Below are 13000 nucleotides of genomic sequence, written 5' to 3' on the forward strand. Positions count from 1 at the left end.
AACATATTTCTAGCACAAGACAACCTTAACTTCCAACCATATGCCATTTTACCCTTCCACTACAATTAAATGATGAAGCTCATTGCCAAATTACATATATGCCCCTCATGAAGATGGGAAATTATTCCTTTTGCCCTTGTAAAAGAAGCTACCCAATCAATCAATCACCCACCCACCCACGCACATGCGTATGGAAGTGATGAATCTGATGCCAAACAAAATATAAGGGAAAAAAATGAAAGAAAGAAATAGAGAGTTGCTTTCTTAGAAAAATTAAAAGTCAAATACCACACGCCATATCTCACCCGCATCTGTCAACTCATGCCCCAAACCCCCCACCCCATAGCTCGACCCCCACCACCTCAAATCACTAGATATTACATACCTATATTGTTAGAATTCGAGAAAAGTCTCTCCGCTTTATTAAATTTTTTTCTTAATTGAAAACTTATTCAATTTCTTTTTTAGAGTGAGTTTGTTTTGAATGAAAATAGGTTTCATCCTGATATAAAAGGCAAATTCACTACTTAATTTATATACCGAGACTGATTGACTGCAACGCTTATAACCAGAAGCCCTTATAGCAAGTGCTAGACCTATTTATTCTTTTTGAATTGGAGCAAGAGTAGAATAGAAGGAAGAACTTATGACCTCATCTTCTCCTCTAATCGATGATAATCTCTGTGTGGTGTTAGGATTATCTATGAGGAGTACGAGAGAGCGATTTGACATGATTTTTGTCAGAATCAAAAAGAGTCGAGTCGCATCCTTCAATTCTAATCAAGCCTCCTGAAGCTGGAAGATTGCGCATCCGATCATCGAGCGGTGCCAATACATTTTTTCTCTTCTTGAAACACCGATGACAGAAACACGTGTTATCGTATTGAAATTGAAGTAAGAATAGAATGAAAGAAAGAAAATTATCCCAATCTTCTTCTTTAATCGAAACTGCATTAAAACACTGATTACAGAAAACAGTTTTTTACTGACTGACGTTAATTTTGGTCAAATTCAAATCGAATAATTCGATACAAATATGAGGACATTAAACAAAAAAAGAAAAGAAAAAAAAAATGTCCCTGCCTGCCAGATGTGTTTGTAGTTAGCCTTTTTAGTTTAAATTTTATTTTTTAGTAAGTGCAGTCACATCCACCACCTCATCATCAGTCGTAGTAGTAGGAGTAGCAGTCAGTCACAAAAACATTTTTGTCTTTTTAACTCATCCATGCGGGTCCCACACAGCACTTGCCCAGACTGCCCAATCTGCCCAAAATCCCTTGCCCGTTCCTCCCTATCTCTACAACCCGAAAGTTCTCAACTCGAACAACAAAACCTTTCCTTTTTACCCATTCACAACACTTCGCGATTTTAGGTTTTTCCTTTCTTCCTCAAATACTCCTACTTCGTACTTCAACTTAATTAAGGTTTGTATTTTGTTGTATTTATGTTTTTTTTTTGGTGTTTATTATGTGGAAACATACGAGTAGTTGTTTGTGTATGAATTGAATTAATTGGATCTAACAGTTTGATGTTTACAGATCGGTGAATTGATGTTTTGGTGTTGAAATTGAGTGAAGGAAGTTGGGGTTTTGGTTTGTTTATTGAGCGATCGAGGTTTATTTGGGGGTTCTAGGGTTGAGTAAAGTTGGGGATTTTTTTTTTGTTTCAGAAATTGGATGGTATAATTGATGGTTGAGGGTGAAATAAGTGGGGAAAATGCAAGGGGAGTTTTATTATGCATGGGAGGATACAAAGGGAAGAAGGTCAGGTTTGTAAACGGAGGAGTGACGGTGGTCAGCACATGCCGGCGACGACTACAAGGAGGACTGTAGCCGTCGGTGGTTCTTCTGTTGTTAATACTGTTACTGCTGATTCCTTCTGCAAGGTATTGTCTAGATATTTTTCCCCCTATTTGACGGGAGTTCTGTAATAGTGATAGCACTACCTATTCCTATACTAATGTTAAGTGCATAAAGCTGATTTTTTTTAGGTTTATGTGATTTTTGTTTCGGATGGAGTTCTTTGTTGGAGGTTGTATCATTTTAGCACAGAAGCTTATTGCAATGTTATATTTTAAATATACTTGTTTATGGTTATGTTTTGAAGAGAGGTGTATAATGAGGTACTTAGTATGGTTATTGACTGATTTGTTGTCTTGTTGAGTGAAGATACTAGGATAAGATAAAGAAAGCAGTTAAACTGCAAATATACCTCAAACTAGTGTTTTTCGTATTCGGGGTAGATTAGTGTTGGTTCTACCTGATGAAGTACTATCAATACAAAAAAGTCTGTAGAGACAATGGAAGTGTGTGTTATCATAAATTTTTGGACAGAACGAAGAGAATAAGGGCTTTCACCTTTTCCATATCTACAACTCCATCAACATCTTTCCCCATTGCTTTCTAGTTCATTCATGTACTTATCTTCTGTGTAGTTTGCTTATGTTTTTATGCAGTTTGTAGTTTTCTTATATTCTGTTAGTTTATTTTGGTATTTTTTATTCTGGTTTTCTTGGTGAAGTGAATGTAACCTCTCTCTGCAGGATGGTCGCAAAATTCGTGTGGGAGATTGCGCTTTGTTCAAATCACCACATGATTCACCGCCTTTCATTGGAATAATACGTAGACTAAGATTGACTAAAGATAATAACTTGCAATTAGGTCTTAATTGGCTCTATCGTCCTGCTGAGCTGAAGCTTAGCAAGGGCATCTTGCTGGACACCACACCCAACGAAATCTTTTATTCCTTCCATAGGGATGAGACTCCAGCTGCATCATTACTCCATCCATGTAAAGTTGCATTCCTTCCAAAGGGGGCTGAACTTCCAACAGGGATATCTTCATTTGTCTGCAAGCGGGTTTATGAAATTTCAAACAAGTGCTTACGTTGGTTAACTGATCAAGATTATATTAACGTAAGTTATCATTTCATTGCTTGACAGTTCAGTATTCCTCTGCTAAACTATGGGAAGGTAATTTGTTTTACAGATGAAATAGATAAACAGGGTTGAAATGTTGAGCGGAAAAGGGAGAGAGAGAGTTTGTCTTATTCTTGGATATGTTTTTCATCAAAGTAAAAGAAGGTTTTGGGCTGCTTTTCGGGGTAGTTGTTTGAAATGGTGTGAGAACAAGAAGAATTGCAAAACTTTCAGGCATTTTTTTCAATCTCGCATATTGTTTCACTTATCAAATATTATTTTTCCTCTGCAGGAACAACGAAAAGAGGTAGATCAGCTGTTATACAAGACACAAGTAGAGATGCATGCAACAGTGCAGCCTGGTGGTCGTTCTCCTAAACCGATGAATGGCCCTATGTCGTCACAATTGAAGACTGGTTCTGATAATGTACAAAGTAGTGTAGCTTCTTTTCCTTCACAAGTCAAGGGAAAGAAAAGGGAGCGAGGAGAACAGGGATCTGAATCCATCAAACGAGAACGTTCAGTTAAATCTGATGATAGTGAAAGCGTCTTAAAATCTGAAATTTCTAAAATAACAGAGGAAGGAGGACTTGTGGACTGTGAAGGGGCTGCGAAACTTGTGCAGCTCATGCAACCGGATAGAATGGACAGGAAAATGGATTTGACTAGTCGTTCGATGCTTGCTAGTGTTGTTGCTGCAACCGACAAGTTTGACTGCCTTGCTAGGTTTGTACAGTTAAAGGGTTTGCCTGTATTAGATGGATGGCTTCAAGATGTTCATAGAGGGAGGATTGTTGAAGTTAGTAATAGTAAGGACGGTGATATATCAATTGAGGAATTTCTCTTGGTTTTGCTTCGAGCACTTGATAGGCTTCCTGTGAATCTTCAAGCACTACAGATGTGCAATATTGGTAAATCTGTTAATCACTTGCGCCAACATAAAAACATGGAAATTCAGAGGAAGGCGCGAAGCTTAGTTGACACATGGAAGAAACGCGTTGAAGCTGAAATGAACATGATTGATTCTAAGTCTGGCTCAAATCAAGCTGTCACGTGGCCCTCTAAAGCACGGTTGCCTGAGGCTTCTCATAGTGGCAACAAAAATCCTGGCGGTTCCCATGATGCAACAAGGAGCTCAATTACACAGTTTTCTGCATCCAAGACAACCTCAGTTAAGCCTACATCAGTGGAAACTAATATGAAGTCTGCATCCTCGTCCCCAGGACCAATAAAACAAGCATCACCTCCTTCATCCGGAAAAGTGGGTCAGCCAAGAGTTTCAGCTTTTGGTTCCAGTGATGTTCCTCTGGCAAGGGATGATAAGAGCAGCAGTTCTAGTCAATCTCACAATCACAGTCAGTCCTTCTCAGGGAAGGAGGATGCGAGGAGTTCAACTGCTGTGTCAATGAGCAGCATCAAGATCTCTAGTGGTAGTTCTCGGCACCGCAAATCGATAAATGGTGGTCCTGGATCATCAGTTTCTGCAGGTCAAAAAGAAAGTTCTACAAACAGAAGTTCTTCATTGCACCGGAATCCGACCACTGAGAAGTCGCTGCAGTCTGCATTGAGTGGTGAGAAAACGGTTGATGTGCCAGCTGTTGAGGGGAGTTGTCACAAATTGATAGTTAAGATATCAAACAAAGGCCGCAGTCCTGCGCGGAGCGTCAGTGGAGGATCGTATGAAGACCCTACGATCATGAGCAGCCGAGCTTCTTCTCCTGTGCTTTCTGAAAAGAATGATCAGCTTGATCGTAATTCTAAGGAGAAGAATGATGCTTATCGATCAAATGTTACTTTTGATGTGCATGCAGAATCATGGCAGAGCAATGTTTTGAAGGAAGTACTCCCTGGATCTGATGAGGGTGATGGATCACCTGTTGCTGTTCTGGAGGAAGAGCGGAGAAAAACTGCTGGTGAGGGCAGGAAATCAGCTGAAGTTGCCAAACCTGGTTCTTTGTCATCAGGAACTGAACTGAAGTCAGGAAAACTGCACGAAGCTTCATTTAGCTCTATGAATGCATTGATTGAGAGCTGTGCAAAATATTCTGAAGCAAACACATCCATGTCACTAAGTGATGCTGTTGGAATGAATCTGCTAGCCAGTGTGGCTACTGAGGAAATGTCCAAGTCTGGGAGGGTTTCACCTGCTGTTTCTCCCCAAGGAGATAGCCCTTCAGGTGGAGAGACCTGCACAGGTGATGAGCTTAAGTCAAAGACATCTCCTGTAGATAGTTCTTCAGGTGATCATAGTGGGCGAAATGACGGGGATGCTAATGGTGATAAAGAGAAACAGTTTGTTGCTGCTAGTAAGTTGTGGTCTGAGGGTAAACTACAAGCTTATAGAAGTGCAGTGACGGATTTTAACGGAGATAGAAGGCCCTCTTTATCTCCTTCTGAAGAAACAACCACGGGAGAGTGCTTTAACTCTTCCTGCACTAATTCACAGACAGCTGGAGATCTTAAACCAGATGTTAATGAGAAGTTGGATGAGATGGCAAAGTCTGCTGCTGCTCCTTGCAGCGTATCAGCAAAAGCGAGTGATGGTGAACAGAGCAAACAATTCCATGAGGAAAAAGTAGTTTCCACTAAAACGCTTGATAGTGTTCTAGATGGTGAAATCGGTGGACATGGTAGTTCAATAGGAGAGGACAAAGTCACAAATGGCCTTGTAAGCGCAGAAGACTTGAAACGACCAGTTGAAGTTTCTGCTTCTAAATATGAGGGCGACAACAAAAATGACGTGAGTAGGGTGTTAGGTGTTGCTAGTACAGAGGTGAAACCACCTTCGGTTGTGGCGAAATCTGAATCTACAGAGAGAGGTGACAAGGAAGAGCTGCAACAAACTGGTTCTAGTCGAGATTCTATTGCAGGCAAAGGTGGACATTCTGATGAAATGGGTGCAAATAATGTTATTCAGTCAGAACAGCCAAATTCTGATAAAAAAACTGTTGTTACTTCAGTTATTGAGGATAAAGCCGTATCTGAATCTAATTTAGGTAGAAGGAATTTGATAAAGGATGAACCTAATGCTGAAAATAATGAGATAACTATGCATGATTCAGACAGTGGATTACATACTAAGAAAGAGACACCTGGATTTTCTAATGCAGAAGTGGAAAATGTGGAATCAAGAGAATCTAAATACTCTGGTGTAGAGGCAGACAGAACAAAGGAATGCGTATCCATCAAAGGGGAAACTTCTTCAAGCTCTGCTGCTGCTCCAGATTCAGCTTCAAAGGTGAAGTTTGACTTAAATGAAGGTTTCATTTCTGATGAGGGGAAATATGGGGAGCCAATCAACTCGACAGGCCCTGGGTGTCTGTCAAATGTCCACATTATGAGCCCATCAACATTTGCTGTTTCTTCTGTTTCCAGTAGCCTTCCTGCTTCCATTACGGTGGCTGCTGCTGCCAAAGGACCTTTTGTCCCACCAGAAGATTTATTGAGAGTCAAAGGGGAGTTTGGATGGAAAGGATCAGCAGCCACAAGTGCATTTCGTCCGGCTGAGCCGAGAAAACCCCCTGACATGCATTCAAGTGCCATGACCATATCTGTTACTGAAGCTTCTACCAGCAAGCATGGTCGTCCTCCATTAGATATTGATCTGAATGTAGCTGATGAAAGAGTTTTTGAGGACGTAAATTCTCAGGATTGTGCTCTAGCAATAGGATCTGCGGTGGACCATATAACTAATCTTGTTTCATCAAAAAATAAATGTTCAGGTTCTCCTTCTCTTCGTAGTTTTGGAGGACTTGATCTTGATTTGAATAGAGTTGATGAACCTAATGATGTAGGCCAATGCTCCTTGAGTAGCAGTCATAGATTAGAGGGTGTTGTTTTTCCCGCAAGAGCATCTTCATCCGGTGTCTTACCAACAGTAGAAGTGAGGAGGGACTTTGATTTGAATAATGGGCCTGGTGTTGATGATTCAAATGCGGAACAGCCTCTATTCCACCAAAGTCATCAGGGAAACATGCGTTCCCAAATAAATGCTTGTAGCCTCAGAATGAACAATCCAGAAATGGGAAACCTATCGTCTTGGTTTGCTCCAGGGAATAGTTACTCAACTATGACAATTCCATCACTTTTGCCTGATCGTGGAGAGCAGCCACCATTTCCAATAATCCCACCTGGTGCCCCTCGAATGTTAGGTGCATCTGCTTCTGGTTCCCCCTTTACTCCAGATGTTTTCAGGGGTTCGGTATTGTCATCATCACCTGCTATGCCATTCCCTGCTGCCCCATTCCAGTATCCTGTGTTCCCTTTTGGAACCACTTTCCCACTTCCCTCTGGAACATATGCTGTTGGATCAACCTCTTATATTGATTCATCCTCGGGTGGAAGACTTTTCACTCCACCTGTGAATTCACAGTTGCTAGGTGCTGTGTCACCTCAATTCCCTAGGCCTTATGTGGTTTCCCTTCCCGATGCTAACAGCAATGGAGCTACTGACCACAACAGAAAACGGAGCCGGCAAGGTCTGGATCTGAATGCAGGCCCTGGAGCTGTGGACTTGGAAGGGAAAGAAGAGTCAGTTTCGTTGGTATCAAGGCAACTGGACGAGCATGGGAGGATGTATCCTGTAGCTGGGAGTCTACTGAAGAGGAAGGAACCTGAGGGAGGATGGGACAGTGAGAGTTTCAGGTTCAAGCAATCACCGTGGCAGTAGGAATATGCAAAAACTGCAACTTGGCGATCTTCAAGGTGATATGAGATTCATTTACTTGTGGCTATGATGTTCTTCTTTATGATTTAGACTGTTAACCTTCTTTGTCTATTATGTTGTATAAGCACTGGTTGGAAATACATTGTCAAAATTGCATGTGACCTGCTGCGGTTGAGCTGCTTGTTTGTTTGTGTACATTCCTTTTGCCATGTAGTTTTTGCGCTTTTTCGAACTCGCGTCCCTTCTGCCGGCCTCGTACACATGCAAGATGTATGAAGGTGTTTGATAGCACATTTTCTTTTAATTGTAGTTTTCATTGATCGGAAGAAAATGAAGATACTCAAAATTTTGGATATATATTTGGGATGTTTATCCTATTATCAAGTAACACGTTGGGTATTTGTCCCTTCTGAAAATGTGTTCTTAATAGACTGTTAGGATATATATCATCCTGAAATAGAGAAATGAGTAGTTTCATTCAGTGGAAAGCAATGCTTTCAAGTGTTAAGAGCTTGTGCATACTTCTTAGGGTCGTTTGGTAGGATGTATAAGAATAATGCTAATTAGAGTATATTAGTAATGCTTGCATTAACTATGTGTAGATCATTTCTTATGCACTTTTTGGTTTGGTGAATTAATAGTAGCATGCATTGCATAATTTATTTAAAAAGTATTTATTTACAAAGATACCCTCCACAAATATGGTGGAAAAGATGTAAAAAAGATTTTGAGGGGCAATTGGGTCTTTAACCATGCAAATGCATGCATTAAATTCTCTTGCATTATTAATACCATGGATTGCCATGTATTAGTAATACACTTCTCAACACACAATAGAGTGTATAACTAATGCACATAGGCTGAAAAAGTGCACCAAACAAGGTATTACTAACACACAAAGCTAATGCATGCATTAATTCTTCTGATACACTCTACCAAACGACCCCTAGTACCATATTTTGAATTTAAAGCATGTGGGTTAGGGTGGTTTAAGCATGATGAAGTATATTTGCTGCGTATTTGGTATGACTCTTTCCTTTTTCATTTCTTCTTGCAGTTATCAAAGGATGGACTATGGTGTGCTCCTCAAAGGTATCGGCTTCTAGTATGCTCTTGAGGTTGTGTGATGTGACCAATGTATTCAGTCTCCAACCACTACTTCTTTCAATGTATGAAAGGAAGGAGGATTTCAATGGGTTTGTGAGCACTTTTGTCAGCCATATTGTCTGGGTGGACACAGATGAGTCTTCCCTCTGTAAATATTTCAACTGTTGGAAGGCTTGAAATCTGCAATGCCCGGCAACTGTGGATAAGTTGTCTTATCCTTGACCAAGATATTGACAGTGGAGGTTGGATTTCTGGACAGAGTAAAATGGAATGCCTTCTATGTTCTTTGTTGCTAATGATCTTTCTTGCTCCCTACTTTCTTGGCTGTTCTCTCCTCTTTTTTGGCAATTACATAAATATAAAGAGGTTGACATCAAATTTTGGTTCTAAAGTGTCCATCTGCCATGCTTTTATATAATACAGCTGCATTGTACCTTAAATTCACTTGATTCCTAACTTTAGCTTTAGTCTGATTCACAGATAAAAGACTACTTCAAGGTTATATTATCAATGGTGTGGTGAGAAGTGTGTTTTACCTTCTAGCCATTATTTGTGTTCAAAATGATTCTTGAGAGCTAGAAAAAGAACACTTTGGTTATGTTGAGGATCCAAAAGGTGTAGAATCTGGAGCATAGGTTTATTGTGGTCTACATACTACGGTGGTTTCTTCCCCTGCGCTGGCTGCTGTTTACTGGAGTGGAAATGTGAATGAGTAAATCTTTAATATTGTCTTTAGTAACTGAGAAATTCCCTGTGAGTTAGCTAGCCTAACCTCAGTCAGCCCAAGGGTTTGAAACTCACCGCCTCTATCTTGCTCCAACTCTAGAATTATTGAACCAAAGTCTTGGGGGGGGGGGGGGGGGGAGGTTGAGTAAGCTAATACATGACGTATGAATCCCTTGTATTTGGTAATATCTGCTTTTGTTCTCCTTAAGTATAAGAAGCTCATGACTAATCTGTTTGTTAATATTTTCTTTTTCCTGTACCTGCTAATTCACCAGAGTTGGCCAATTTTTCTTCTGAGCCAATTTTGGCATCTCTGTGTGGACGTGTATTTGGCCGTTCACATGATGGTCATTTTCACGAGGGGTCCTAATTTAAGAAATGACCCAATTGTTGAACTCTTTTGGGTGCTTGCTTATTTGTGTATTATGGTTTGTTGCATCTGCTCATTTAATTGAATTCCCTTCCTCATTCCAATTTCTATTAGAAAATAACAAGAATATTTGAGAACATATCAGCTTTGTGGCTGAAATTCCTCTGTAAATTTGTGTCTCGTTGTGGCTATTATATGCCTTTATGTGGGTGTGTGTTGGGAGTGGGGGATACAAACTTTGACATGAGTAAAAAAATAGTAGTACTTCTTCAATGCAGTGTGGTGAAATACATGATCATTCATACAAATAAACTGAATTTGCCATGTCCCGTTTCGTGATAGATCATGTTATACGCTTAGCTGATTGTATTCGTTTGTTAAGATAGCTTCAAACAAATGATTTTTCTTTTGGTTGTGGGGAGAGAAATTGGTCTTAAGGACAGAGCTAAGAACCTATTTTCCCTTGACAAAGTTTTGGGCGATGGGTTCGATATCGATCTAGCAACTTAGTCTGTCAAGTTTATTGTCTAAATATCATCATGCCGTTGGGAAAGAGTTGCAAAATAGCAAGTAGTATTGTTCGTTATTGTCTTCACTGTCATGGGAAAAATAGTTGGTGTTTGCCTTATCAATGAGTCAACGTCCACTGAATTCTTGTATGTATGGTGGCCTCTGATACTACTTTAAAAGATACCAAAATAATTCTTCAACACACAATTTATCCTCAAAAGGGTTTTTCAAATTCAACTTACATCACACAAGAGGCTAAAGTGAACTATATCCATCACAAAAAATGGAAATTCTATGTACATTGCTTGATAAAAGACAAAAACAAAATACAGATAACAGATGAAAATTTAAAAAAAAGAAGAAGAAAGAAGACAAATAACACCAATCCGAATAAAAAGTAGAAACTTGCACGCACCTACTTATCTTTTATGATGAGCTGTGTGGTTTCTAGTCCCCACCACTGAACTGTAACTGTAATTCATATTCATTCAATCACTATCAAACGAAACCGGGCCCATCTTTCCCAAAGTTTCCAGACGCCGGAATCGATGCGTATCTCGTCGAGAAATTCCGAAGTACCAATTCCTCCTCTTCCTCTCCGTTATTCCCTCGTCCTTCATCGAAGTTCAGTGAGTAACTCAAAGGATCATATTGGAATTTCGCATTCCTACTACCGCTTTTGTTCCGATTGAATCGCCGGATGAAAGTTTTCCATCTAGGTCCGGCGACGATCTCCGACCATTCTCGAAGCTTCTTCAAAGCTTTGATTCCTTTAGCCCATACAGATCCCTCCTTAATCGCACCGCTACGTAACCTATGCCACCAATCCAACTTAACGTATCTTGTTAATTGATTTGGAGAACGAAAAGATGGGAAGCAGAAACAACGACGCCGTTTTTGAAAAAGCGTTTCGGAATTGTCGATGCTTGGCGTTTCTGCATATGCGTGAGGTAATTCAGAACCGGCCATTGGAATATCGTTTAATGCATTCGCTGATAGATTTGAGGAGGAAAAACTCGATAGTGCTTAATAATAGTTAAAGTTTGGGTGATGATATATTTGGTGGGAAATGACATAATGGAAGTTTTTAAAGGGCCTTTGAGTAGACATATGACACTTGAGGGGTCCCTTTTGAGTAGAAATTTGGGGTTCACTAATTTCGATTCCAACAAGATTTCTTTTTTCATATATCTCGATTTGAATTTGAGGCCTTTGAATTCAATCGGTTCATAGGTCTCACATTTTAATATACATCAAATCTTAGTATTTTTATCTTACATAAAATACTACTATGAGATTATAATTCTTAAATAACTTTGTTAGCCAACTAAATGATGACCTTAATCCTATCTCATTTGGTCTTTAACCTTGGGAGGGGTATTTAACAATTGTGATAATAGATTACAACCTACATACCCTAACAACCAAAGGCATAGCAAATCATAATTAGGGTCTTGTTTTAGTCAATTAAGTCTTAATTATTTAATTTTTATTCATGTCATATGTCTCTAATCTAAATAATAATTCGGTAAAAATAAAGAAAGGAGAAATAAAAAGGAGTCGATTCGAAAATAACCGACCAAAAGAAGAATAAACTCCGCTGTGTGGCCCACTTATAAGATTATGTTAGATAGAATATATTTCATTTTGAAAATATCTAATTCTGTATAGACTTAACTAACCCTGAGATTAGCACTTTGATATGCCAATAATGAAATTGTAACTTAAAAGTCACGCCTTAATAATAGTATAAGTGTAACTTGAAAGCCTTCACTTCAATTCCTAATCAATTCTAGGTACACCAGTGGTGGTGGATCTATGACACATATAATGAGTTTATTTAAATTCAGTAATTTTAGCTAGATTTTAATTGAATAGTTTAATTGAATAGGCTGTGATAGAATTTCGAACTTGAACTATTATTATTAGGACAAAGCTAGAAAGTAAGAAGTGGATTCGGCAAAATTCAAAAGTTTTGATTCAAACCTTGTATTTCTATCTTAAAAGATTCATTCAACATGTACAAATTATTTAGAATCCAATAATTTAATTGGTCCATAGATTTTTAGTTAACACAATCTACAAGATAAAATCAAGTATTTCTTCTGTCTCAAATACCTATTGTTATAAAAATTCGTGATGAAATTAATTTTTTATTTTATTTTATCCTTAGTAGTAATTATTCTTGAACACCAGAAACACCTCAATCATAATTCATGACACATAATTTGAATAAATTCAATAAAGAAATATCATATTTTAAGACATCAATAAAAATAAAATAATTGGACACCCCCTCCTAATTAAATACACGCAAGCATATTTCAAGAAAGAAAGAAAGAATCAGTGAAGAATATCTAAAACAGGTTGAATGTACCACTAAAAGACACTTATAGTTGTATTTTGCTCGCTTATTTCAGGACCTTTGCATATATATTTATATCGTGTTAAACTATGTCATCATTTATGCTAAAAATTGTTTAAAAGAATATATTTTTATTTACTTAACGAAACAAGTCAAAAATATTTTTGAAACATTAAAAATAATATGAAATTGAGCAAAAAATGTACCTATTAAATACGATTTGCTGACACGATATATATTATCATAAGTTGCACTATAAATGAGTGTGTGAATTGAGAAATAAAAGCTAATTTAAATTGTAACAATAGCATTTGTCCACTGTTAAAAATATATACTATT

At 38.5% G+C, this 13000-nt stretch overlaps 2 protein-coding genes across 2 annotated transcripts; one reads left to right on the plus strand and one right to left on the minus strand.

Moving 5' to 3' along the window:
• Positions 1–1334: 1334 nt before the first annotated feature.
• On the plus strand, positions 1335–9176 carry LOC129900490 (uncharacterized). Its single transcript, XM_055975476.1, has 5 exons — positions 1335–1424; positions 1539–1885; positions 2543–2914; positions 3210–7621; positions 8641–9176. Exons 2-4 carry the CDS (start codon positions 1736–1738, stop codon positions 7584–7586), a joined length of 4899 nt encoding a protein of 1632 aa, XP_055831451.1. The 5' UTR covers positions 1335–1424; positions 1539–1735; the 3' UTR covers positions 7587–7621; positions 8641–9176.
• A 1475-nt stretch (positions 9177–10651) lies between these two features.
• Positions 10652–11472, minus strand: LOC129899641 (uncharacterized). The gene has a single exon (XM_055974653.1). It carries the CDS (start codon positions 11263–11265, stop codon positions 10795–10797), a length of 471 nt encoding a protein of 156 aa, XP_055830628.1. The 5' UTR covers positions 11266–11472; the 3' UTR covers positions 10652–10794.
• Between the last annotated feature and the right edge of the window lie 1528 nt (positions 11473–13000).

The sequence above is a fragment of the Solanum dulcamara genome, chromosome 8, assembly GCF_947179165.1.
Source record: "Solanum dulcamara chromosome 8, daSolDulc1.2, whole genome shotgun sequence".
Classification (NCBI taxonomy): domain Eukaryota; kingdom Viridiplantae; phylum Streptophyta; class Magnoliopsida; order Solanales; family Solanaceae; genus Solanum; species Solanum dulcamara.

Excerpts from the sequence above, each read along its gene's own strand:
- LOC129900490 (XM_055975476.1), top strand. The coding sequence starts at position 1,736 with ATGCATGGGAGGATACAAAGGGAAGAAGGTCAGGTTTGTAAACGGAGG. Across the intron at positions 1,886-2,542 it reads CTGCTGATTCCTTCTGCAAG|GATGGTCGCAAAATTCGTGT; the intron begins GTATTGTCTAGA and ends CTCTCTCTGCAG. Across the intron at positions 2,915-3,209 it reads CTGATCAAGATTATATTAAC|GAACAACGAAAAGAGGTAGA; the intron begins GTAAGTTATCAT and ends TTTCCTCTGCAG.
- LOC129899641 (XM_055974653.1), bottom strand. The coding sequence starts at position 11,265 with ATGGCCGGTTCTGAATTACCTCACGCATATGCAGAAACGCCAAGCATC.